The sequence below is a fragment of the Acanthopagrus latus genome, chromosome 20 (genome assembly GCF_904848185.1).
Source record: "Acanthopagrus latus isolate v.2019 chromosome 20, fAcaLat1.1, whole genome shotgun sequence".
Classification (NCBI taxonomy): Eukaryota; Metazoa; Chordata; class Actinopteri; order Spariformes; family Sparidae; genus Acanthopagrus; species Acanthopagrus latus.
This window is the reverse complement of record NC_051058.1, coordinates 14,618,549-14,643,833: the sequence shown is the minus strand read 5'-3', so window position 1 is coordinate 14,643,833 and position 25,285 is coordinate 14,618,549. Positions and strand designations below refer to the sequence as shown.

General features: G+C 42.7%; 4 protein-coding genes across 13 annotated transcripts in view; 2 read left to right on the top strand and 2 right to left on the bottom strand.

Annotated features, from left to right (window-relative positions):
- On the top strand, positions 1-10,954 carry LOC119009847 (myosin light chain kinase, smooth muscle-like). Of its 3 annotated transcripts, XM_037081525.1 has the most exons (17): positions 1-181; positions 1,695-1,847; positions 2,524-2,676; positions 2,784-2,915; positions 3,405-3,476; positions 3,570-3,700; positions 3,801-3,957; positions 4,543-4,854; positions 4,947-5,058; positions 5,196-5,399; positions 6,320-6,537; positions 7,214-7,337; positions 8,378-8,530; positions 9,068-9,197; positions 9,368-9,449; positions 9,670-9,810; positions 10,316-10,954. In XM_037081525.1, exons 1-17 carry the CDS (start codon positions 16-18, stop codon positions 10,519-10,521), a joined length of 2,646 nt encoding a protein of 881 aa, XP_036937420.1. In that variant the 5' UTR covers positions 1-15; the 3' UTR covers positions 10,522-10,954. The 3 variants fall into 3 exon arrangements, with proteins under 3 accessions (XP_036937420.1, XP_036937423.1, XP_036937424.1); XM_037081528.1 differs by lacking the exon at positions 1,695-1,847 and having other exon boundaries at positions 10,316-10,521; XM_037081529.1 differs by lacking the exons at positions 9,670-9,810; positions 10,316-10,954 and having other exon boundaries at positions 9,345-9,449.
- Positions 10,955-11,853: 899 nt separating this feature from the next.
- On the bottom strand, positions 11,854-18,378 carry coasy (CoA synthase). Of its 2 annotated transcripts, none has more exons than XM_037081531.1 (10): positions 18,208-18,378; positions 16,201-16,932; positions 15,888-16,102; positions 15,551-15,682; positions 14,793-14,982; positions 13,894-13,958; positions 13,709-13,793; positions 13,214-13,311; positions 12,394-12,540; positions 11,854-12,305 (listed from the first exon to the last, which is right to left on the bottom strand). In XM_037081531.1, exons 2-10 carry the CDS (start codon positions 16,868-16,870, stop codon positions 12,246-12,248), a joined length of 1,662 nt encoding a protein of 553 aa, XP_036937426.1. In that variant the 5' UTR covers positions 16,871-16,932; positions 18,208-18,378; the 3' UTR covers positions 11,854-12,245. The 2 variants fall into 2 exon arrangements, with proteins under 2 accessions (XP_036937426.1, XP_036937425.1); XM_037081530.1 differs by lacking the exon at positions 18,208-18,378 and adding an exon at positions 17,683-17,828.
- Positions 18,379-19,453: 1,075 nt separating this feature from the next.
- zdhhc6 (zinc finger DHHC-type palmitoyltransferase 6) lies at positions 19,454-24,632 on the bottom strand. Of its 4 annotated transcripts, none has more exons than XM_037081313.1 (11): positions 24,485-24,632; positions 22,973-23,513; positions 22,725-22,816; positions 22,330-22,489; positions 22,085-22,243; positions 21,475-21,528; positions 20,949-21,116; positions 20,767-20,808; positions 20,380-20,525; positions 20,217-20,263; positions 19,454-20,117 (listed from the first exon to the last, which is right to left on the bottom strand). In XM_037081313.1, the coding sequence occupies exons 2-11, from the start codon at positions 23,237-23,239 to the stop codon at positions 20,017-20,019; spliced, it is 1,236 nt and encodes a 411-aa protein (XP_036937208.1). In that variant the 5' UTR covers positions 23,240-23,513; positions 24,485-24,632; the 3' UTR covers positions 19,454-20,016. The 4 variants fall into 4 exon arrangements, with proteins under 4 accessions (XP_036937208.1, XP_036937205.1, XP_036937206.1 ...); XM_037081310.1 differs by having other exon boundaries at positions 20,380-20,528; positions 24,485-24,631; XM_037081311.1 differs by having other exon boundaries at positions 20,380-20,528; positions 24,422-24,563.
- An 89-nt stretch (positions 24,633-24,721) lies between these two features.
- The window catches only part of vti1a (vesicle transport through interaction with t-SNAREs 1A), a 126,977-nt gene continuing 126,413 nt past the window's right edge, over positions 24,722-25,285 (top strand). For all 4 annotated transcript variants that reach the window (XM_037081316.1, XM_037081318.1, XM_037081315.1 and 1 more), the window contains exon 1: positions 24,722-24,950. In XM_037081316.1, coding sequence (XP_036937211.1) covers positions 24,857-24,950 — 94 coding nt within the window. In that variant the 5' untranslated portion in view covers positions 24,722-24,856. The remainder of the gene's footprint in view (positions 24,951-25,285) is intronic.

Sequence of the window (25,285 nt, the reverse complement as noted above, 5' to 3'; positions counted from 1 at the left end):
CATTTCTACTCAAGGATGGAGAAGGATGGTAGGAAGTCAAAAACGTTTGTGTCTACTTTCCGGTTGAATCTCAAGCCTCGAGCCAAACCTCTCTGTGTGGAGAGGCAGAGGGAGGATGGACTGGATCCCACTAACAGGACGCTGATGGGAAACAAGAAACTTGGAGTCTCATCCACAACAGGTAAAGACTTAACGAGCACAGGGAACTCATGATGTGTACACTTGGTTTAGATGCACTGCAATGAACTTTTGGTGGACATGAAACACATCCAGTGTAATATTGATGCCTCTGTGTGACCTATATCAGCAAACAAGATTATCAGTGCAAATTATACTCTAATTAGAAACCAAATAAGAGATCTTTATACATTATTAGTCACTATTTTACAAGATCATCCAATTACAAATCAAATGCAAAACATCAGATCCAACATATATAATAAAATAAATGCTATTTTACCCTCACTAGCTAATAATGAGACACCACATCTAATGCTCCAAACATGGAAAAATGTAATGCCATTTTAATAACTGTCAGACAAAACATGGACCTTGGATGACTGTGCATTTTTTGGGCTTCATTTAAAGGGACAGTTCGGGTCCTCTGATGCAGGGTTGTGTGAGTGACTTATACCCAGTCAGCGTATTAACTGCACTAGATGACCGTCGTCTCTCTGGCAGGAAGCGGGGCATTGTACCACTGTAAACCAAACCAGCTGCAAGTATTGTATTTCGGCTGCCTAAAAAAAGCCCAACCAACTACTACGTTGCCGTCAAATAGGCTTTTCCTTTGTGCTAGGTCATGGCGACATGATTCTTTGCTGCCGCCTTGTTCGACTCTCTCCGAGGTTACTTTGCAGAGGACAACTCTGCTGCAAACTTCATATCCCTCCTCAGACTCCTTCATCCAGTGTAATTTAACTCCTGTGAAATATTTCCAGTCATACGTAGTTCTAAAATGCATGACAGAATAAGTTGCAACAGGATACAACTTTTACTGTCCCCTCCTTGGTGTGTTGTTGCTGTTCTTCAGCCTGGTGGCCCATCCTCTCAGCTGCTTGTGGTGTGTTCTTAGCTGCTCTCCAGCCCGATCATTCCAACAGGAGGAGGTGGTGCTCATACTGATATTGTCCACAGGGGGCGCCAGAGTTCGCGCTAAATGAATTTTCCTGGTAGCAGCTTTAATATTGTAGCATGTCTGGAAGGATTTCGTAACATTTATATACCAAAGGTACGTCCCGTACCGAGTGTCAGCCTATTGCAGCACCTGTAAGCACTTTGTGTTTGAATTTGACCTTTTCTAGCCTGAGAAAAAATTGCATGAGACATTGCAAAGGTACATCAGAAAAACCAGGAATACTGGAACCTGTTGTGTATGATCTAGTAAACTCCCCACAGGCTAGTTTGCGACTACAGTTAGTGCTTTCTGTAAATGACAAGCTTGTTATAGCTTGTGTTGTTTTGTAGTTGCTGTGAAAACGCTGTAGTCAAGAAATGCCCTCTGGCGCTCAAAGTACACAGGAATGACACAACATCAACCCCCCACCCCCCAACCCTCCAAATGCACACAAACTAATGGAATTCCGCCCCCACAACCAACCCTGCTGGGACATTCCAGCAAGGGAAAAAGCACCCACAGCTGTTTTCATTGGTGGTTCGAGCCCCATTGTCCACAACTTCTCGTCTCTGTTAAGACTCCAGGCCAACACTGACACCCGTCCAGGCGGAGGAAAGGCCTCACTTCAAACAGCCGCTCAGTGACTGTACGGTGTGTGAAGGAAGTGATGCCACATTTCAAGGTGTTATCACAGGAAGTCGGCCTCTGAGCGTTTCCTGGCAACACAATGGTAAACGACTTCTACTGAGATTACCGTACCTTCAAACTAAATCCATCATGAGCGAGGAAATGATGCTGGCATATGTTCTAACACTCATACGTCGGGGCTTACAATGATGAAATGTAACTACAGTACATTTACACAAGTAGAAGTTTGAGGTAGTTATAATTTAATGGAGTATTTTCATTCTCTGCTGCTTTATACTTCAACTTATTGTATTATTTACTCCACTACAATTATTCTATGACTTTAGTTACTAACTACTTTTCAGATTACACACTGCAACAGAGAAAAAGTGGTGCATTTTTAAATAAATGTATTTAATCAGCAACTGGCAAAACCCACATAACTGGGAAAATGCTGAATATCTGATGACAAAATGAGCCACAGTATACACACAAAACAAGGAAATTACCTTTGATACTTCAGTACATTTGTTATCAACCAAGGGATATTTTTAACATCAGAGATGGACTGTAACTAAGTACACTTACTCAAGGACTGTGCTTTATACTTCCTCTACACTGCACTTTGGACGCAAAGTTTGTACTTTTTTACTCTATTACATTTACATAGTAGATGTCATGCTGCTTTGGTTACTGGGGTTTCCAGACTCAGTATTCTGTATTTAGAAGGATTTTGATCATTTCCAGCTACAGTTAAAATTTGTGTTTATGTCCTTCAGGTGAGACGGTGCGTTCAAGTAATACGGCCTTCAAAAATGGTGTTGCCAGCCTGGTGGTGACTCAGTGTTCACCTGGAGACGCCGGGACGTTTACCTGCACAGCTGAGAATAGCGCTGGGAAGCAGTCGAGCAGTGCTGTGTTACATATCAAAGGTAATGCAGGAGTGTCCAGTTACAAAAGTCCACAGACATCAAGAACAATACGAACCATGTTAAATTGATATCTGCTCAGTAAATGCATTTTCACTTCAACGGAACAGCAAGAAAGAAAATCCCTGGAACAAGCAACCATGAGCCGTATGGTGAGGTCACGCTCAGGGCTGCGTCACCTGAAAACGTCCAATTGTCTTCAGCTTCCGAAGAGAAAAGCCAACATAAAGAGGACAACAAAGGTAGATTACAGACTTTTGTTAGACTTTCTTTCTACGAAGCCTTTGTGTTGTTACACGCCCAAAAAACCTACTTCCCTTTTATCTTTCTTCTTTCAATAAATACTACTGCAGAAATAATGCACATTAACAGTCAGGTGCTGATAATAGAGGGCTGAGAGGAAGAAAAAGCATGAGTATAGGCATCTTATTCAGTTCATGAAAATGCACTGATTCACAAGGACAAGCACAATTTCATAGTTTTACTTTGTCTAGATGTGGCGGACCCTGCCACCTTTGTAGATTCACAGCTTGTTTATTCATTTAACCTAAATATTTCTGAGTTGCATTTTTATCTCATAATATTGTACAAAACTACATAGTGTCTCTTTAAGTGGTGTTCAAAAACTACCTTTGCATCCAAAAGTGTGGTGATTGCAGTGCCACTGCGACCAAACTTGACTGATGCTGACTTGTGATTGGCTGTGTACCTTTTAAATCTGCCTGTCGTAGCACCCGCACCTGTATGTCCACCTCCTTGCTCGGCCTCCACAGACCTTCAAGCAAAAGTCCCTGCTAGAAAAGGTGAGTTGCCATAGCGTGTCAACCACGAAAGTAAAAAAGAATGAATGAACTTCATTCATGTTTTATTGACACAAGCAAACTGCTTCTCCTCAGGACCTCCTGTGGAGTTTATAGGCCCGCCAGAGCAGGTGGAGGTCCGAGTAGGAGAGCAGGCCCGGCTGCACTGTGAGTTCAGGAGCAGCTCAGCTCCTGTGGCCTGCTGCTGGATTTTCAACAAAGACAAGGTACGGTTAGAGCCCCGGTGGCTGTTGGGTCTGTCACTTCATGCTCTCACTCTGATCTTCGGTGCCAGTATAAAAGTCTTGGTGTGTGCCTCCTCTTCAGGTGGTGGCAGGTGGGCTGAGGTTGTCCGTCAGCAGTAGTGAGACACACAGCAGTGTGGAGATCTCTCAGGCCTGTCCGGCCGACGCAGGCTCGTACTGTCTTGTCGTCCGAAACAGACAAGGCTCTGCCCAGCATACAGTCTCCCTCAGTGTCATAGGTGAGAATGGCTTTGGTCCACACATCTGCATTGAGTGACAGTGGCATTTGCTGTCCATTAAAGGAAAAGTTCACACCAAGATTAAAAAATGCTACTTTTTTCCTCTTACCTGTAGTGATATGAATTGCTCTAGATGTTTTTGGCGTGGGTTGCCAAGTTTTGGAGATATCAGTCATAGAAATGTTGGCCTGTGACACTCCAAGTGATGTCATTAATCATCGCAGCTCGGCTAAGAAGGATGCCATTAATGTTTGCATTTTCCGCTGTATATAACGCTAGCAAGCTAAGTTAGCTTAGTTAGCTAGTCTCTCCTCCATGGGTAGGAGTAGGCTCCTTCTAGGTGTAGTCTGATTCAAAAGGCAAATATTTCCAATGTGAAAGGAGTCACAACAATGTCTGAGCTGTAACATTAGCTAGCTTGGTTAGCTTAGTTAGCTAGAAAGAAAATAGTTTACTACATGAAACAACTAGCTCTGTGGATTATTATCAAGTAACACGGTTGCGATTTGGTGGCAGTTTGGGACCGTGATACAAAACTATGAATAGAAAATGCTCCAAATATTGTGTTCTTCACTTTCTCCTCAGACCGCCCCGACCCACCTGCATCCCAACCTGTTGTTTCCCAGCTGTCCACGCAGTCCCTGGTCCTCTCCTGGACGGGCCCCAGCTACGACGGGGGCACGGCTGTGCTGGGCTACGTCTTGGAGGTCAAACAAGAGTGCCTGGACAAGCCCGGGAGCTGGACCGAGGTAGCGAGCCGTTGTAAGAGCACATCCTACCACGTCCGCTCCGGCCTGGAGCCTCAGGGGCAGTACCGCTTCCGTGTCAGAGCCTACAACTCGGCAGGGGCCAGCGAACCGAGCCAAGAGTCCGAGTGCATCAAGATGGCCACTGCGAGTATGTGTTTTTTAAAATGTTTGAGAAGAGGATTTGATGTTTTTGTGCAAGGAGGGATGTGTTTGTCATTTTTTTTATGTGTGTGTCTAAAGAGGAGAAGAAGAAGAAGAGGGAGGAGGAAGAGACAGACTCGTACGTCACAGTGACCGTCGACACCAAACACAAGGTCAAGGACCACTACATTCTGCACGAGAAGCTGGGAGTGTAAGCGAGGATGCTTTTTTGTCTTTGAAACAAAGTTTGAACAGACAGATGGATGAGACGCTTGGCTCAGATGATCATTCTCATGCAAATTGACTTCCAGAAAATGAAATTGAGATCCTAACGCGTTATATTTCCAGTGGGAAGTTTGGCCAGGTGTTCCGTTTGTCCCACAAAGAGACGGGCCAGGAGTGTGCCGGGAAGTTCTACCGAGCCCGGACCTCCAAGGACAGGGAGGCGGCCCGCAAGGAAATTGAACTGATGAACAGTCTTCACCACCCCAAGCTGGTTCAGATTCTGGCTGCCTATGACACACGCTCGGAGTTGGTCATGGTCATGGAATAGTAAGTGACAGTGGAGTAGAAAAGTGACTTTGATCTGATAAATCATTGTGTATCTGTGACTTAGTTTCAGTAGTGGCTGCTGTAGATGGAAACTTACACGTGGTTTCATTTTTAGGAGTTGTCATGCGACTATTACAAAAAGACAAACCTGACCTTAACTGAAACCACTGAAACCATTAAATACAAGCAAACCATATGGGAAATACTTCTAAACATATGGATACCAGAGCTACCAACAGTGCAAGAATTATTTAAGTCTTTTACTTAAAGGGGTAGTTCACCCTATTGCCCACATGCGGATGGACAGTCGGATACAGTTTCTTAGTTAACAAAACATTTTTGAAACTTCTCAGCAAAACGGTGTCACAGCGTTTTCCTGAACAACTTAATTAGATGGGGAGTTGTTTCTGGTCCAATCCAAGTCTCCCAAAAGATCCCAAATTGATTTAAAAACATTTACACCCTTTTTATGAAGCAAGTTTTGAAAATAACGTCTTGGATTATGCCAGACATGCTTTATGTAGTCCCCATCTTCTTCAGTTTGGGAAAATGCTGCAACACTCCAGGAATGTTTGGTGCGCTACGAAACTTAACTTTCCGTCAGTGTAAGGGTAAGTATTGTTGTTTTTTATTAGTAAAAGTACTAATATGGCAATGCAGCTGTAACATGGTGATGCATCAGTGCGCAATGTAAGTAGCGTAGGCACCGTTGGGGCTGGTTAAGGTGGAGTTAGTAGTTCGAACTACTCCCAGTGGTTCCCAACTGAGGTGTCTGGGACCCCTCCAGAGAGTCACAAAATGAACCTGCAGGGCTGAATCAAATGGAAAACTATCTTGAAATTGTACCTGTGCACAGTCTTTGAGTGACTCATCTTCGTCACTGTGGCTAAGTGTTGGTTTCTCTTGTTTCTTCTGCTCAGTATTGCGGGCGGGGAGCTCTTCGAACGCATTGTGGATGACAACTTCGAGCACACGGAGCTCACCAGCGCCCGCTACATGATGCAGATCCTGGAGGGCATGCAGTACGTTCACAGGCAGAACATCGTCCACCTGGACCTCAAGCCAGAGAACATCGTCTGTGTGGACACGACCGGTACACGGATCAAGATCATCGACTTTGGCCTGGCGAGTAAACTGGGTGAGCTTGTGGGACTGTCCCATAATAATCTCACAGGGACCTATTTTTATTTTTTTAACAACTTTGTTGTTTCTCACTAGGGGCACTGAATAAATCACGCTGGGTGTTTGCTGATGAAGGACATTTCCTGTTTGCATTCTGGCAAAAAAGTCATAACACAGGGAGACCCAAGAGTCCTTATAAGGCGTCAGTCGGAGCTATGCAGCCAAACTCGGTGCCATGAACTTTGTGCAGCGTCCAGCCCAGAGAATAGCTGATAAAACTTTGCATTTATATTTTTAGTATTTTGCCATCCTCACAGTAGGAGCTTACCCTATTTTATTTCCCACAAACACAACAAGGTCGATGCAGGATTATTCGTCTTAACACGTGCCAAAAATAACCAGAGACAACATCAAGGAGTGTCATCTCTAAATTCCTTGATGTCTGCAGTGCCTGTTACGTAATTTAAAAAACTCCTTAAATATCGTCAACTCAATAACGCAAATCCTTTTTTGAAGCCAGTTCAGGCGGATAATTTGGTGATGCTCCAGACGCAGCAGCACTACACTGGGTGGTCTATTTAGAGATGACTCGAGCCATCTGTAAATAGACTAAACACAAACAAAAGCATTCAGGCTGACAGTTTTTGAATTTCTGAGTGCGCTTCTCACACTCGTCCCCATTCCTTTCTCAGAGGAGGGCACGCCTCTGATGGTGATGCACGGCACACCTGAGTTCGTGGCCCCCGAGGTGATCAGCTTTGAGCCCGTGGGCCTGGAGACGGACATGTGGAGCATCGGAGTCATCTGCTTCATCCTGTAAGTCGAACGGAAGCTGTGGTGGTTTGAACCACAGCCACAGTAAGTGCAGTGCATTCACTCACAGGTGCAAGTTTGAGGCATTTATAGCACTTCTCTTGAAGCTACAGAGTGCTATACAAAAGAAAATGGAACATGGAGGGATAAAAACAATACAAGTTAACGATAACAAATACTTTTTATGTTGCAGTGTTGCTAAAAATCTAAATACTTGTTCCACCACTTGCAAAAGGAACATATACTTAGAGAAAGAGTGAAACTGAGGATGTGGGACTTTTAATAAAACTTCCATTTAAAAAAAAAAAAAAAGAGAGTATATGTAAAGTATTTGTCAATTGTGCATATAAAGGCAAAGTCATGTGACAATAGCTAAAAGTAAAATTAATATATTAAAACTTGTATTATGTCAGTGATGCAAGTCTGACCTATACAGTATAAAATGTCAAATCTTCCCAATTGATTCTACAAATGCAGATTTGTCGCCATCTCCTGGCGCTGATCTGATGCTACAGCCCTCCATGTTAATGCTGCAACTCTAATGGTGTTCAGTGGCGCAGTCATTCAAGGGCTTAATTAACTCAAGACAATGTAATGTTAATTTACCCTGGGGTTAACATTTAAAAATAATATTTCCCTTGTTAATGTGCGTGAACAATGAAGATGAGGATGTGCTGTAGGGAGGAAACTTGCATGAGGCCAGTGCTGTAGAACTAAAGATACTGGGTTAAAATATTACTTTGGTAGAATAGTGCTTTTGTGAAAGTCTGATATTAAATGTACTGAAATTATAAGAATGAAAAGTAAAGTTGAATTATGAATATATATTAATCAGTTCTTTAAACTTAATTTGAAAATGTGCTGTTTTGCCACTGATGCCGCATGAAATCTGCAAAGTAGGTAATCAAAGAAATGTTGTGGAGTAAAATGTACAATATTTGCCTACAAAATGTCATCGGGATGAAGTATAAAGTAGCAGAAAATGACACTCCAGCACTGCATGAGTCTGTGCATGAGTGTCATTCATTGTTATGTTGTCCCAGGCTCAGTGGAGAATCCCCCTTCCAGGGGAACAGTGACGCTGAGACTCTAAGTCTTGTGACTGCCGCCCGCTATGAGTTCGACCAGGAGAGCTTTGAGGACATCTCTGATCACGCTAAAGACTTCATCAGCTCCCTGCTGAAGAAAGACAGGAGGTTGGTCTTGTTTTCTTTCACTCCTCCCTCCTTGAATGATTGTTGCAAATCCTGGAAATTGGTTGCCTAACCCACAAACTGCTGGATTCAAGTCTCTCCTTGTGACGCAGTTTTAAAAAGTTTCAAGCTACGAGAAAACGGCTACAAGAGTAGACAAAAGTGGAAATGGGTTCCCTGCAGCGTTATGAGCACCATATTCCTTGTGACATTTACAGCCATTTGGAGTAAATTTGCATGGTGCCAAACCATTAACCCGGCTCTGAATGTGAGTCAGGGAGAGTCTGGGTCTTTATGTATGCAGCGGATAATCGCAGTGAGGCCAGGAGACTGCTGGAAGCATCATTTAATTCAATCATACATACGTACATTAACTTAAGCTCAGAAATGCATTGAGGTAGAGACCTCATTTACAATATATAGCAGACTGTAAAATAATAAACAGAAGATCCCTTGGGACTTGGACTGAATTACTTGATTTCCGTGTCTTTTGTAAAATGATAAACCGTGAGAAATAATAAACCATTTCTCGCACCCCAGATGCAGATTGTCATGTACCGAGTCCCTCGCCCACCCATGGATGGCCTCGTTCACCCCTCTGACCCGCAGAGCCACCAAGTCCCTCAATAAGGGGAAGATGAGGCGCTTTCTGGCCAAGCGCAAGTGGAAGGTAACGCGGCTGGAAAAAACTGACTGCCTGCCTTGCATCAGACAGATATACCGTTTTTCTTATCAGCGCTTCCTTTATGATGACCTTTCAGTCCATTGTCCTGTATAGACCTAAAGCCTGGTTGTGAGTGTAGTTTGTCATCCACAGCTATTTGTCCTTTAAACTTCCAGAAAACTGGCAAGGCTGTTCTGGCCCTCCAGCGGATGGCTAACCTCTCTAACAGGCCAGACTCTCCTGGCAGCTCCTCAGAGGGTATGACAGATAAAAAGACCGCACACACACACACACACACACACACACACACACACACACACACACACACACACACGTGATGCCCTCCCATGTCCCGGAGCCACATACATATGGCAGATGACTCACAGTTTTCCGATTGTCACTTCAAGTTTACCCTTTTGTGATCAGCAAAAGCCTCGTTTTTCTGTTTTATTCGTCATCGCGCTTCCCTCTCATCCAGAGCCAGGGTGGAGCCAACAGGCAGAGGAGGCCATCCAGTCGCTGGATAAGCAGCTCCAGAGCGAACCCCGCTTCCAGCAGGCCCTGAAGGATGCCACCCTTCGCAAAGGAGCGACCGCTCAGCTAACTTGCCTTGTCAATGGTAGGGTGACGGATCTGTGATGCGATGCCCCCCCCCAAAGTCATAGATTCCATATTGTCTCCCAACTGTGCAGCGAATTTCTCATGTTTTTGAAAGGGATTGCTTTTAGGGAGGAAACCAGTCAATTATCAGTTCTGTGGAGCGTTTCTTCATCTTTGAGCTCATTGTTGTGTTGAACTGTTGAACCGTCATGTTGTGTCTTGTGTGGCAACCTCATGGTGGTTACAGGAAGTCCTGTTATCTTTGGCAACCTGTTAACCCAGTTTGTTTCTTTTTATTGCCACACTGCATGAAGGTTACAGACTCTACTTTAGTGCTCTTGGTTTTCACCACTTACTCTTAGAAAGAAAGCAACTGAGGATATTTCCCAAAATGTCAAACTACTCCTTTAAACATAGAACAGCCATTTGTCCTTTAAAGAACTGCAGAACATTATTGAACACTTGGTGTATATTTGATCATTATTTTACGTTCTTGACTCTGTAATGTCTTATCTCGATCCCAGGCTACCCACAGCCGAAGGTGAAGTGGCTTCGGAACGAGAAGCCGGTGTCTGGATCGTCCAGAGTGACCATGGAGCAGCACGAAGACGGGATCTGCTCTCTGGTCCTGGCTGATCTGGAGCCTTCTGACTCTGGGGTTTATGTGTGCAGGGCCGGTAACAAGCTGGGGGAGGCGATGTGCTCTGCCAAACTGACGGTGGAGATGTGACTGTGGAACTTCAGATTTCACTTGGAAGGAGACTCTGCAGAAGCATGGACCAATTTGAGAAATGGACAGTTATTCACTGCCACACCGAAGGCTGCTCACACACAAGTTCAAGGCACAGAGGGTGTGTTCGGATCTGTGAAGGGGATCGTAACATTTGAACGTGGTTTCGTTTTGCTACAAGGTCATAACGCGTTGCTGTGGCTGAGCTCGGCACTGTTCACATGAAAATTGTACATGTTGCACATTTAAATATCATTCCAATGTACATTTTTAAAAGGAATTTAAAAAGGAAAATTAAAGGCTGAATTTTAGAGAAAAAACCTGAATATGAATGTTTCTAAATAAACTTTTTTTTTTTTTTTCTCTCAAATTGAAACCAAGGACCAAAGACAATCAAAATGGATGAATAGCTTAATGGGGAAAATGAGTTTGGGATTTTGGGGTGGAGAGTCCCTTTTCAAACTGAAAAAGTCACACAGGATTTTAAAACATTATATTTAATGCCATTTTATTAAAGCATTCCACTGACTGATGAGAATCAAAGACACCTGAAATTTCTCACTGGCTGTTACCGGACCATACGACACTTTAACTGATATAGATGATGTGGCTAGAGCACAAAGAAAGCAGTATTTTATTGATACGTAAACAGTGGTTTAAAATTGTATTGTGAGATTTACCATAAGGTGACACATGATGACTCAGGTTTCCACGCTTCCTCTTCAAGAAAAGATTAAAAATCCTGTAATCATTGCAATTCCAGATTTCACTCTGATTCAACGATCATCTTGATTCACCTCCTTTGCTAGTTAATGGACTAATCCATTCAGTCATCTTCAGTGCCCAGTGTATCTATTCAGTCTCGTTCAGTGCGACATCTCCACTGACATCATTTCAAAAATATCCTACTCTATTGCACATATTTCTACAATATAAGGACATTGATTGGTAAAGTATAATTCCTCTTTAGATATTGACTTTGTTAAAATATTCTCTAAACCCCTGAAGCCACAAACACAACATTCAGTTTCTATGATTCGACAGTGCCAATCATACAATCTTTAAACAGATCTCATCTTTCCCTTAATACGTATTAGTTGCATTTCTAATAGCTACATTCATATTCTTTTCTTAGGGTTAGACGTGGCATGGAAACAGGACAGAGCTTGTGTATTAACTGTCGCCTGCTGACAAAATACCCAGAATATATAAGATTTTGCAGGCTTGGTCTCGTAATAATGCAGTATGGTGGTCATATTAAAACGATGATATCCATTTACAGGCAGGCTATTCTTAAAAACAAAGAAATCTTTGGATGAAAACAGACCTACATCTCTTGAGATAAGGTGACACTTTATTAATCCCGAACATGAATTCCAGCATTTGAATTCCAAATATTATTTTGTTTAGGGATCATTATTATTATTATTATTACTATTACTATTATAAAGTCTTTTTGCCCCCTCCCCCTTTCATTTCACACAGCATCCTAAAAATAAAACCAGACTTTAAAAACCGGTGGAAAGTGAATCAGGCACTGAGTCTTGGTCAAAGAAGCTTGTTGGGTTTTGCTACGATGGCACAGTAACCGCTCTCACTTCTTTCTAAGGCAGCGTTTCCTCATGTCGATCAGTCATACATGCACACGAGTCCCTGGACCCGACACACGCTTGTTCTGTGTTTGCCGCTCGCAGCTGAGATGATGTAGTGACGCACACGTGTTCCTACGGTCCCTCTTGCCTCTGTTGGATTCTCTTCTGAAGAAGATTCCAAGCTTTCAGTACCTTTTTAAAACAAACACATCCAGGTATTACACGAGTTACTGTTCTCTAATTTTACTCTCCCAAACTGATGGTGTGACGAGTGTCTCACCTGTTTCCGAGTGACCTCCTTCTCCCACAGCGTGCTGAGCACCACGTTGGCGTGTTCAACTTGCTTGGCGTTGGACCACTGGCTCTGCAGCCGGCGCTCGGCATCTTCCGAGGTCACACCGTCTCGCTCCGTTATCCTTGACACTGCCTGGGATGGGAAACAAAGGGAGGCAGGTGGGTTAGATCAGGGGTTGTCAAAGTCTGGGGCTGTGGATCTTTCCTCGGATAAAGCTTGGAAAAAGATTATTATAATTATGTTGCTTGATCACACAGACACCAATCAATTGAGTGAAAACAGCCTATCATTTCTCTTTGACTTAATTTCAAACTACACCAAAAATATATAATCGGTCTGCCTCAAGGCATTTATTAGTTTATGACTCTAGGAAAGAGGGAGAAGTAAAAATTCCCCCCAAACTATCTCTTTAAACCAAATCACACACATTGAGGCTATTCTTTCATCCTTTTGATAAATAATGTAATATTTTCACTCTTCCGCTCACTGAACCTCCCCTCAAACTGTCTGGAGGCCCCCTGGAGAGGCCTGCCTCCCACTCTGACAGCCTCTGGGACAGATTAACAAAGCAAGTTTTCCAGTGTTTAATTTGTGTGTGTAGGCTTTGAAAATTTGAACTTTGTCGCCCCCCAGTGGTCGCACCAAAAAAAGACATGTCTCATCACACTCGTGCTTTGAGGAGCCGTCTCTGGTTTAAACTCTGTCTAAATAACTCTTTACGTTCTGCGAGCAGCGGTGGTCATCTTTACACTGACAGTCACTCAAGTGAACGCGAGTCCATGTCTGCAGGTACAAAACATGTTACCTCCTCATCAGGGATGACGGTGACCCAGACCTCGTGGACCATGTCCGTCCAGCCGGCCTCCAGAAGGACCGCTGCATCCACCACACACACCTGTTTACCTGCAAACAGCAGCGGATCAATTGGATAATTAAGGGTATAATCTCTTCTCAATGAAAGCGAGAGCAGTTTCTTTATTATATGTGTATGTATGCGTCAATAAGATCAGTATAGTAGCTTAACTAACTTAAAAAGAGATCTTTTTAAGACTTTTTGGATATATTTTTGCTAAACTATTGATCCTGTTAATGCTGTTTTCTGAATCTGAATTGTTAAAACGCAATTACAGAAATAAGAAAGTACATATTACAATTACAATTTTCCCACAAATTGTTGAGAAATACGGCACACCTCATGGCATGGTTTGTGTATGAATATCAAAACAACACAGCAAACCTACAGTCACAAAAACTAGTCATTTACACAGCTCTGTAGTACAAAGAGTAATAAATCAAATACCTTCTTGTCTGGCTTGGCTGATTCTGCCCTTCACCAGAAGTGCAATCTCAGGCCATACAATGTCTGTTAGGGCTTTTAACCTCTCCTGCATGAACAAAAAAAAAAAGCACATAGTGGCGTTATCTGAGAAGTTATTCTGCATCGTCGCAATGTGCTGGAACATTTTTCACACGTCATATTTTTACCTTGTTTCCAAAAACCTTCTTCCCTAACGCACGTCTGTTGATGGTTTTATCTTCATTCAGGAGATCTGAAAGAAGCGAGAGACGCATGCGGTTTCACAAAGCGTTGGATCTCAGTTTGGATCTCAAAGACTTGTTTGGTAGTTTCAGTGTAGATTTTAAATATTTTTCTTTGTTTTCCAGTTGTTTATGGCCAGGTACAATGTGTCAGAAGTATGTAGCTACACATATACACAAAACAAATTTACAAAATGTGCTACTAAATAGCTCTGATTAAAATATTTGTATGTGTTCTCTATATGTACTGTATAGCTGAACTTTGTGCAAACTGTAAGAACAAGATGAAAAAACACTAGAGGTGGACTTTAAATGGAGCTGCAGGTTTCTTGTCCCCTTACATAAAAACAAAATGTGTCTTTCTGGAGCAAAGTTAGAAATGGCTCCGATGATGTTTGAGACATCCTGTTTGAAATTCAGTTTTTCAAAACATTTGTTGACACTCATCTTTGTCGTTAAGCAGGGATCGTTTGTAGAATACAAACTGATCATGTAGTATATCTAAAAAAAAGAAATAATAATAAATCATAGGACTTGATGTTCCGACAGGAGTGACAACATGGATCAGTTAAAAGAGGGGTGATGTAGGACCTCGTGGCCCTTTAAATGCTCCATTAGTCTGATATTGGTCCCGTCATCTTTAATCAAAAATCAAATCAGTGGTGTCTGAGGTATCACGCCCCTGACCTTTACTTGCAACAGCGCACTCATTATGTCAATCACTTAAGTGTTCAAATCCTAAAAAGGCACTGCAAAAGTGCGTCACACTCCAATGATGACACATCCCGACCCATGTCCAAACCTTTCCAGTAATGACATGGCCTTAATGGGGTGCTTTTCCTCACCTGACCCAAATTCCTCCAGCACTCTGTGATATGCCGCTGTGCCAGGCTGGTACACCTCATGGCCCAGCTTGTCGCAGTCGATCCGGACTGCCCCCAGATCCTCCAGCTGCCTGGCGATGGAGCTTTTCCCGCTGCCGCTGCCTCCCGTCAGGCCGATCACATATGGAAGGGGAGCGAGATGGGACGTGTCCTAGCGCAGAAGAAACAGGAGATAAGTGAGGGTGCAGAATAATAAAGAAAAAGGAAAAAAGAAAATCTTGTGATTGTTTTCAAGTTTAAATCTGAAATAATAATCTCTAAAAACAACAATTTAATTTGGTTTTCTTCACAGAAATTAAAGAAAGCTTTGGGAACCAGTGGTCTACATGCAGAGCGAACACAAGTCACGTTCAATTTGCAGTTTTTCCTTTTTAGTGAACTGATGTACAGAAATCGTAATCAGACATAGAAATCTTATTTGTTTAGCGTTCCCGTTGTCTGTAGGCCTTTGTCTAAGAGTCAACCTGAAAAACTCTGCTCCTGACACACATCTATCTTTCTACCTGTTGATGTTGCTTAACACTTTGTACTTTGGCATATACCTCGAGAGAAAAGCTGTTTAACTTTTAACCCGGAGGAGACATCTCCCGCGAGAACAGTTAAACATTCAAGTTTCCGACCGCCGATCTGCACGTTTCACCCTCGTTTACAAGGTGCTCCGCTGCCTTTTATTGCATGAAAACAGCGAGCAGCGAGAAAACCTTGTTAACTTGACCTACCTTCAGTGGGGTGAGGAGGGTGCCCAGCAGGCGCGAGCGTAGGCTGGAGGAGCTGATCTTCTCCTCCTCTGTCTCAGTGTGGTGGGCATCCTTGAGCAGCTGAATCTCATGGAGGATGAGAGCTGGAAGGCCCTGATTTAGGAAGCAGGAAAACAAAATGCCGCTGATGTGAACACAGACTAGGATCACACACTGTAAACCTGATAAATCGGATGTTTCACCATTGAATCAATCAAATCAACCTTAAAAAAAGAACATGTAGAGGAAAAAGCTGCACTCGGTCTAAATGTTAACAACAACGTCTGTGTTACAGGTATCGTTTGTTTCCTAAACTTACGTTCCCAATGCGTTTCCTGTTGACCGCCTCGCCTCCCCTTCTCGTCTCCTCGCTAACCACAATGCACTGCAGCAGGGGGTCGACCACGGACACTCCAAAGGGATCGTCGAGGGGCACGATCTCCACCTGCAGCGAGGGTTTGATGTCTTGCAGGAACTCCTGCAGTCTCTGGACCCGCAGGGGGTAGGGCTGGATCAGCTCCTTGAGCACCTTTTCTAAATCGGAAAAGAAAATGATTAAAGAAAAAATATGACACAGTAACTTAAGAAATATCTCACAAAATAAGCATTCCAACCGAGAATGAGCAACTCACGTTTCAGCATTGCTTGGTCACACACACCAATGAGGAACCTTCTGTTGGCTAGAAGGCATGAGATGTTGAGCAGCGTCTTGTGGGCCCCGTGAAGCCGGTCAAACGTCCCCCCTACCACCACATCGCTGTAGGTCTCCAAGGGCTCTGCCTTTTGTTCGGGCTCTTTCAGCTCTTCCTCTTGCTCCTGCAGCTTCATTAGCTGTGGGTGAAGCAGCACCGAGGGCAGGCTGGGACTACAGACGTAGCAGTGGCCCGTGTACCTCTGCAGACACTGCGTCACCTGATGGGACTCTCCAGGGTCCTGCAGAGGAAAGTCTGTAAGCACCACCTCCGGGGAGTGAGAAAGAGATTGTGGCGAGGGGAAGGGGCCATTTGAAACCGCCTGGGACTGGGCGCGAACGTTGGTCAGCAAAACGCGCACATCCAGGTGTCCGCACACGTCAGCCGCGTTGCTGTAAAGGCGGGAAATAAGCGTCGACAGGTCCACGACCGGCGGAATGAAAACTGGCCGAGGCTGGCTCCCACCTCCCAGGTTCAGGCCGGGGTGGAGGTGGACGTACAGCGTTCGCTCCACAAGCTGAGCGGCTGAGCTCAGCACAGGAGCGATGCGCAAAGGGAGGGTGTGGAGAGGTGACGTCAGCACAAGGATGCCCGTGCTGAACATGGACATGTTACTGGCGGAGGGAAATTCAGGCGTTGTGAGGGGGTCGCTGCTCGAGGGCGGGGCAAACACTGGAGGGTGGAAAGTTAAAAAAGACAAGTCAAAAACAAACTACAGACTATTGAGAACACAAGAGACAAACTCAGGATGCAACATGCAAGAGAAGAAGTACAGAACAAGTTATAATAGCCTTGTGTCGATTCAAGTCGCTGTTCGGATGACTTGCAACTCGACTTGACAAAAAAAAAAAAATGAGCTGAGACTCGGCCTGGGAGTGAAAGACTGTACTCTGTTTTTCACTCTTAAAAAGTGATGGAAAGGGAATATGTTTTGATTGAGAGTAGATTAAGAAACCTTTCTTTGCTTTTTATTTTCAATTACTTATCTTCCTTAATCTCAATAAACAAAATCACCTCTTTGTTTTTGTACTTTTTGAGCAGCACAGATAAACTGAGTCAATGATATTTCTGTTGATGAAGACCTGCAGGTTAGAGCAAAGCGACTCGACTCTCTGTAGATGTTTTTTTTTTTTTTTTTTACCGTTCTTGATCAAACTATTTGTTAACATCTATCTATCTATCTATCTATCTATCTATCTATCTATCTATCTATCGTTACTGCATGTTTACAGAGGAAGCTGTTCATACAAATTGCCCCAGCTGTCTGAATCTAAAGCCTAGTTTGACAACATGAGTGTCTGTACTGTCTGGTCAATAATCTCTATTAGCTATTATCCATTGTTTGCAGCTGCTGACAAGCTCCATTGTAAATATCTGGAAGTAGTCAGAAAATGCCAATTACAGACACTATCATTAACATACTTGCAGGGTGTAGGTGAGCCCTCAGAGTTAGAGTATGTTGTAACGAGTCAACAATGTGACTTTTCCTTAAATTCCTTGAATACTCAGCATATAACAAGGGGGTCTGCCCTGAAAGTTGCTCAATGTTCGCCCACTCTGACTTCTTGCTAGCTAGCTAACAAGACAACAGTGCAGCAACACGACAGTTCGCGCGATGTTTGACAGCCTCGTAAATAACAAGCAAGTCACTTCTCCCACAACAGTTGACAGCCAGACCTCTGATGAACTTCACTGTGCCAAGTCGTAGCTAGCTAGCTGTTCAGTGCCACCATCACGTTGCCTGTGAGAAACTGCAACAAAATCCTTTGCAAAGTCATCCTCCGGGATCAAAATCACAATCGTGCGTACACGTTTGTGATGTTTCCTATGACTCTGTAATAACGAAACGCTCTGTTTTTTGTAATGAACTACATTTGGTGCGGCCCATACACGAAGAAATCTGACAATCTGGCAAAAAAGCAATCTGGCACTTCAGCATGCGCTTACCTGTGAGGGGATAACAATGTGAAAGCGACGCGAGGAGCGGAACAACAGCGAGCTACATGAGTGTTTCTGTCCACACAGCTACTGAGTAAATCCGCTAATATTCAGCGAGGAACTGTCTCATCCAGTCCACTCCAGTCCAAATCGCTGTGGTGGAAGTCATTTACGCCTGACCTGGGAGGTTTCAGTTTCACGTGACAGTTTACGTGCACGCTGATTGGTTGAAGGGAAAGATGGGAACTGTGGGAAATGTAGTCAAAAGCCTGCCAGGGACCAACGGTGAAGTACAGAGAGAATTTACAGCATTTTACTTTTACTGTAATTGTTTTAACAATAACACGAATCATTAGTTGTCTATATGGAACTTATGATTAATGATGTAGTGTATTTCAGGCTAGCAGTGCTGTAAACTAAACAAGTAGACAATGGGTGCCACAAACTTTATCCCACAAGGGCCAAAACTGAAACTTAATAATGGGCCATTGACCAAAAGCAAGCAGCTATAGAATTGTTTTATACTTTATACTGTCAAGATTCAAAATGGTCCTATGGTCCCAAATTCCCTTAATTGACTGACCTTCTGTGCAAAGTGTCACTCTGTCGCAAAACTCAGATTATGAAAAATAATCCATAATTAGGGATCCTACATATTTAAAGAGCAATTTTACCTCACATTTTTTTTCTTTGTTTTACATCTGGTAGGTTACATTATAGTAGTTCAACTTAGGTTGGCTCTGAACTAGATTTTAGCCAAAGCTTCACTCGGCTGATGATTTTTTTTTCTCCTTTTTTACACGTGATAATCAAGTTAGAATAAAAACTATATCATGACATTGCGGGTATATTCACATAAGTGCTTGATAAATCTCTATTAACAACACATTTAGCACTTTTCAAAGTACTCAAAGATGCTTCACAAAGGAAACCAACAGAAACACTGAAACCATCCAAGTTAGATTGGTCTACATCCAGTCATACTGATACATGATGGATGCAATTCTCTATAGTTAAAGTGAACACTCCTTTACTCTTCTTATTTTTACAGAATATATGTAGTTGCTCTACATTTAGTCCAACACCAAAAATGACAGAATATAAATGAGATGTTTAGGGTTAACAGTGAGGTATGCCTGACTCAGTGCAGTGCTTTCTCCTACCCACAACCTTCATATCTAAAAATCCATAGGCACTTAAGAAATTAATATGCATTAAAACATGAGAATCAATCACAAAGACAGAGGCCAACAACTCTTGCAGAAGATTTTTTTTGTTTTAATTTTCAATTTTTAGTTTGAGGCCAACAGTTTGTTTTTACAAAAATAATAAAAAGAAATTAAGTGTTATCTCCATACTGTAGAAAGAGTTGCATGACGAAGCCCCGGGGTTAGCTGGGCAGAGGCATTGCATAATTAGCAAAAAAGGACATCAACACAAGTAAAAACAACAGATTCAAGTAAAAAGTCATGTAAATCACAATGCAATCACAATAAAGCCTGGTGGCAATTCTTGGAAATTAAGACTTGCTGGGTTTCAACACTTTGTCAGAGGAGTCAAACTGAACCCATGGGTCCAGTCCCTTTGAGACATTAATAGATAACAAGTTGCTCAGTAAGACTTAGAGAATGATGTTGCCTTTAAAAATTCAAGTTTGGTTTGAAATGTAAGGGAAATTGTAACCAAAGTATGAAATTCTTCATGATGAGCCTGCAGCATCAGGCATGACATCATCAGTAGATGTACAGTGATGAACACGGACGCCCGCCTTTTGTTCAGTTTAACTCCCCTGCTCTACATAAAGCCTGTTCAAATATATTAATTTACTTTCTTATCGCTGGTGCTATCACTGGCAGCTGTGTCATAATGGCACTTCTCCACACATCGCCTTGGAAACCATCCCCTTACACGGTCTCCCCCTGAAATGCGAAACAGAAAGAAACAGACATTATAACACATTTCTGCTGCAGTGTATTTACAAAATCACTTCAAGCCACAGAGGTAGCATCTCATTTCACCTATCATCTGCTCCTCGCTCAAAACTTTGTCCCCATACATCCACCATCTAAGGAGAAGAAAACAGTGATTAAAAACCTCAATCAAAATAAAAACTTACCAAAACATGGAAGATGTGATACATCTGGATCATTGTTGCTTTAGTTCTGGTTGAATTTAACTCACTTGGTGCCACGGGTTGCCAGAATGGTGTCCCCCTTACTGAGGGGGATTCTGGGTTCCTCAGTGCACGGGGTTCTGAAAAAGGTTTGGAGGCCTTTGCTCAGCGGACAGCAAGCTCCGTTATAGTCCTCCACTGCCCGGTACTGGACCTGCTGGCCAAGTCATACAAAATATCTGGTTATTCTACTGCTCTGACCAATTCAAATTCATACAAGATACAGGCATGTATTCACAAAGTCTGACTTGTTTTATAAAATAAAGTACAACTTGAAGAAAATGACAGAGCTGGAAGAGCTGGCACAAATATCCAAGCCAGTGTAGCCTGTAGGCTGTCCTACACGTAAATCAGCACCACGCAGATGTCACAATAAGGAATTGGCAGGTACTTACACTTCTCACTCGTTTGTCAGCTTTCTGCTTCAGTTGCTCAATCTGTTTAAAGAGAAATAAGACAGTTAAAGTCACTACTGTTCAAAGATCAAGAGTAGGACTGCTTTTATGCATTCTACAAAAAACTTAATTTATCAAGTCATTTCGGATTTATACACCCAACTAAAACAAACTGAACCTACAGTTAAGGTGTGCTGGTGACACTTGGGATGGACTGGCCATTCAAGGCCATCACCCTTGGGCGTCCCTGACCACGTGAAGACTTGCTTGAAGTTCAGCCAGCGGCTGCCGAGGTCGTACGGGAAGATGAAGTCCTCCCCTGTTTGGTAGTGCTGTATTCTGTCTTTGGCCTGATGGACACAATAGACACAAAGAGTGGTAGTGTGTGTATGTGTGTCAAAGGGATCAGGTGGGGCGGTGTCAGGTTTCTGTAATCTGCGCACTGTATTGTACTGACAGATGATCCTGGAGCTTGTGTGCATGAATTATAAAAGTTTTAAAGAACTTTGGAAAGGCAATGTGGAAAACATTTTAAAAACTAATTCTTGAATAATTATTCAGTATTGTGCAAATAAATATGCATTTGGACAATTTATGATACTGTTTGTAGATCAAACAATAAAAAAATACAAATTACATTGTGAATTACACTAGCACCACAAAATGTCATTACAGAACAAATTCACTGGAAATCTGAGACATCCTGACCTTTTCCTCGATCCATGACTCGATCGAGGTCTTATTTCGTATGATGACTTTCATCTGAGAAAAAGGAGAGAGCAGGTCATTATCAGTTCACTTGTATTTTCTTGAATAAATAACTTTTTGCATCACTGATTTTACTGGAATTTCACATAGCCAGTCCTCAAAGTTTGCTTAACCCTTTCGGCCCTGGAAAAATCTCAGTATGCATTTTATTACTACAGCTGTGATTTCAGCTGTTTCAGTTGTTTTTTTGTGCCGTTTCTGTGTCTTTACCATGTACCATGTTTACAGATTAATTCTTAATGTGTGTGGAACTAAATTAAATAATAGGGATGAGCTGTAAATTTGTAGAACCAGGCTGCATTTTTACATACCTAAAATAATACTGTGTTAATGAGGTATGGGAATTTTGAAAGACAGCAAGTCACCTGTCATAATATGCTGATTGGGTCAGATAGCCACCAGCTGTTTTACAAACAACTCTTGTTTTCTAATGAAAATTCAGCTCTCAGGTGCTCTGGCTGTGCAAGGTTAATCCCAATATGACCATGGCAAATGTCACATTTCATCGGCAATAGCTTCTGTAAATTGTGCATTCCGATAAAAACCTTACCTGTATGATGAAAAGCATGCCAACAGCAATAGTGGTGCCCAGTGCCAAGCCTAAGGCAAAGAGTGTGGCAGCAAAGGCAGGAACACTGAAGGGCATGAGGGGCTGGAACTGACGCACAGCACTCATGTCAATCTTCACCGTGCTCCAGCCAAATGATATCTGCAGTGAGGGGAAAAGAGAACAGCTTGACATTTGTGATAACATCAGTGTGAAATGTTCAAACGTTGGGTAAGGAGGGCACTCACCCTCTCGTACAGCTGCGTGTACATGGTCATAATGAAGATGATGGCAGCATGTGAGCAGCCCAGTGGAGCCAGCAGCAAGAAGCTGGTGAAGTAGGCGTGGTTCAGGTGGCCGCAGCAGTTGTTGATCCAAGGGCAGTGGTGGTCCATCTTCATCACACACCTGGGGGAGGGGAGGCAAAGGAGAGGAGCTTTAAAAAAAAAAAAAAAAAAAAAAAAAAAATAGATGATGTTAATCTATTTAACACCATATAAACAGATGATGTGATGGTGTGCAGGACTTTAACTGCATGGAGACCTGGTAACAGCCAGTGATTTTGTAGTTATAGTAGCTCTCTGTGCACTGTTACTTTCTCACACAGATAAGAGACCACACACTCTTTGGTAAATGTAGCTACCTGTTACACTTGCGACAATGGTGAGATCTGGGGGCCTTGTACCCTTGGCACACTCTGCAGTACTGTAGGTACTGGGTATCCTGTTGATTCTCCTGTTTCGGGACAAACCAATAAGTCAAACACTTGATGTAACAGCTTTCTTATGATTAAATGGTTTCACTCTACAGAACTTCTTCACTTGTTGATTTATAGACAAAAACCAGCAAGTCACCAATATCATGCCCCCTTCCCTAATCAAGAATCCTTACTGGTTTCCATCCGAGGGGGATGTATCCAGGTCCAACAAACATAGCGTTGAAGTAGTTGTAGAGAATGAGGACAGTCCAGTTGAGGAGCATGATGAAGTTAATGCTGCCACCTGTAGTGTCTAGCGGCCAGTACCAGATAATGGAGTCCAGAATTGCCATGGTGGAGCATATAGCAATGACAGACAAGGCTATGACTGGACCCCAGTGGCACAATCTTCGAACCTCATGGAGGTTCTCAAATGTCACAAAGGTGGACAGGAAGTTCATTTTGTCGCCACAAGTAGCTAGTATATTGGCCGTTCAGTTCCTGAAATGATTGAATGAGCTTCAGTGTGTTACTTTTTTCCTCTGCTATCTTGCAAAGTCAGCGGCAGAGACGGCGCGCATATCTTTTCTCGTCTTCTGATTACCCAGCAACTGGCCTGGTCCCAGGTCACTGGGGCTCTCGGTGTCCCATTCTTCCTTGTACCGGCAAAGAGCAGCATCCTCTCCTGCCAATCTTCAGGACACACTAACCTTGTGACAGACTCAAATTCCCCATCTGTGAGACAAAAAAGGGGGAAATTTTAAAACATCATAACTGGGGCTGCTACTCATCATAATACATTTATTGGTTACAATCAAGTGAAACGCTTTCTCATTTTTAAGCAGTTATATCAACCATCACACTACTGCAGTTATGTATGGTACAAGTTAGTACAAATCCTAAAACTAGTGGCCATGCTTGTTGTAGTTTTCAAGCACATCAATGTAAAACTGATGCAGTCAGATGTAACAGCCCTGTAATAAATCGAATCCTCATGAAGTCTGTAGTTTGTGATGCTGCTGAGTTGCACCTGATTAATCAACACTGATTTTAACCTTAATGACAAAAAAATGGACTCCATAATGTCAGAATGTATGTTATATATCTCCCACTTTTACCTCTACTGCATCATCTTTCACCCTGGCTTTCATGCCTTGGTCATCAATACCATATGGTACTAGGGACCTGTCAAAAATACCCAACTTTAACATGAAGCCAGTAGCCCTAAACTAAAGTAAAGCATACTAAACGTGAAGAACCTGTGACTCACTGGTTGCACAGCCGTGACATTTACTCAACAGCGACCCAACTAATTAGCTTAAGCCACCAAGCTAGCTAATTCACGTCAAGAAAACATTGCATTGGAACAATATAAGCAAACATAAGCATTGTCCACCAAGACCCGGAAAAGTTAAATCTTTGATGCGAAAAAATAAATAAATACATGATTACACTTTTAGAAAAAAACAAATAACAAACAAACAAAAAACCCGATTCGTTTTAGCATAAGGGCTAACGTTACAGCAGTTAGCCAGTTAGCTACACCGTTCGCCAGCTTGACAATAGTACCGTACTATCAGGCTACGCTGGTGCCACAAAGGGATTAATACAGCTAGCACATGAAAGATATGATGAACGCTTACCGGTACACGTATACACCCAGTTTTTATGAATGAGGGAAAAAACTGTCACTTTAAATTACCAACCTGGCCACTTCCTTGGTTTTTTTCTTGATTTTCTTCTGTGTACATACAGGGAGGAACCTTCCTCATGGTGTTTCAGGAAGGATTACCCTCCACTTGCTGTGGACAGTTTGTAATTAAAATTAATGTGAACGACCACACTACACCAGAAGCTGGGGAAAAAATGCGTGTTTACATTCTGCACAAATAAACGTGTCTGGCGTTTTATTCCCACCAGCTGAAACATTTATTGTCGGAAAAATAAAAAAGAATTCCGGTTCCTTGCCGAGCACATTATGACGCGACTCAAGGAAGGAACTCCATCCGAGCCTTGTTTTTATTATTCTGTGCTAACTGTCAACCAGAAAGCCACCTGTTTTAAACCTAAACGTCAAAATGTCGTCAGACTTTGAAGCCTACGAGCAGGACTTTGGGACACTTACGGCAGAAGTAACCAACAAAATTGGCAAAATTCCCAAATTAAGTGGAGGTAAGAGTTAATTGTATTAGCTGACATCGATGAGGTGAAGTTAGCTATCGGTTAGCTGACAATTCTCAGCTGAGCGGGCTAACTAACGGTAGTAAATTTAGCCCACAGCCCTTGTCGTGTTGTCATTTAATCAAATTCCCAGTCTTTCTTCTGGTAATTTATCGCACTAAGTGGTGAAACGCAGCTCGAACGTGTTCTTGACGCTTATGTAAACGTATTACTGAATGGTTAAATAGCTTGGCTTGTGTGATGGTTCTGGCCAGTGTGAAAATGAGTGACACTGAGCCTAATTGGCAAGTAACATCTCATGTTTTACAGTAGTTAAGGTACAACAG

Coding starts and splice junctions, on each gene's coding strand:
- LOC119009847 (XM_037081525.1), top strand. CDS start 16: ATGGAGAAGGATGGTAGGAAGTCAAAAACGTTTGTGTCTACTTTCCGG. Junction 2,677..2,783: donor TGCTGTGTTACATATCAAAG/GTAATGCAGGAG, acceptor TCAACGGAACAG/CAAGAAAGAAAATCCCTGGA. Junction 2,916..3,404: donor ACATAAAGAGGACAACAAAG/GTAGATTACAGA, acceptor TGCCTGTCGTAG/CACCCGCACCTGTATGTCCA.
- coasy (XM_037081530.1), bottom strand. Junction 16,103..16,200: donor TGACCAAGCAATGCTGAAAC/GTGAGTTGCTCA, acceptor TTTCCGATTTAG/AAAAGGTGCTCAAGGAGCTG. Junction 12,306..12,393: donor AGGAGGTCACTCGGAAACAG/GTGAGACACTCG, acceptor TGTTTTAAAAAG/GTACTGAAAGCTTGGAATCT.
- zdhhc6 (XM_037081310.1), bottom strand. CDS start 23,239: ATGAACTTCCTGTCCACCTTTGTGACATTTGAGAACCTCCATGAGGTT. Junction 21,117..21,474: donor AGTCATGGATCGAGGAAAAG/GTCAGGATGTCT, acceptor TGTGTCCATCAG/GCCAAAGACAGAATACAGCA. Junction 20,529..20,766: donor CTGACAAACGAGTGAGAAGT/GTAAGTACCTGC, acceptor TGACTTGGCCAG/CAGGTCCAGTACCGGGCAGT.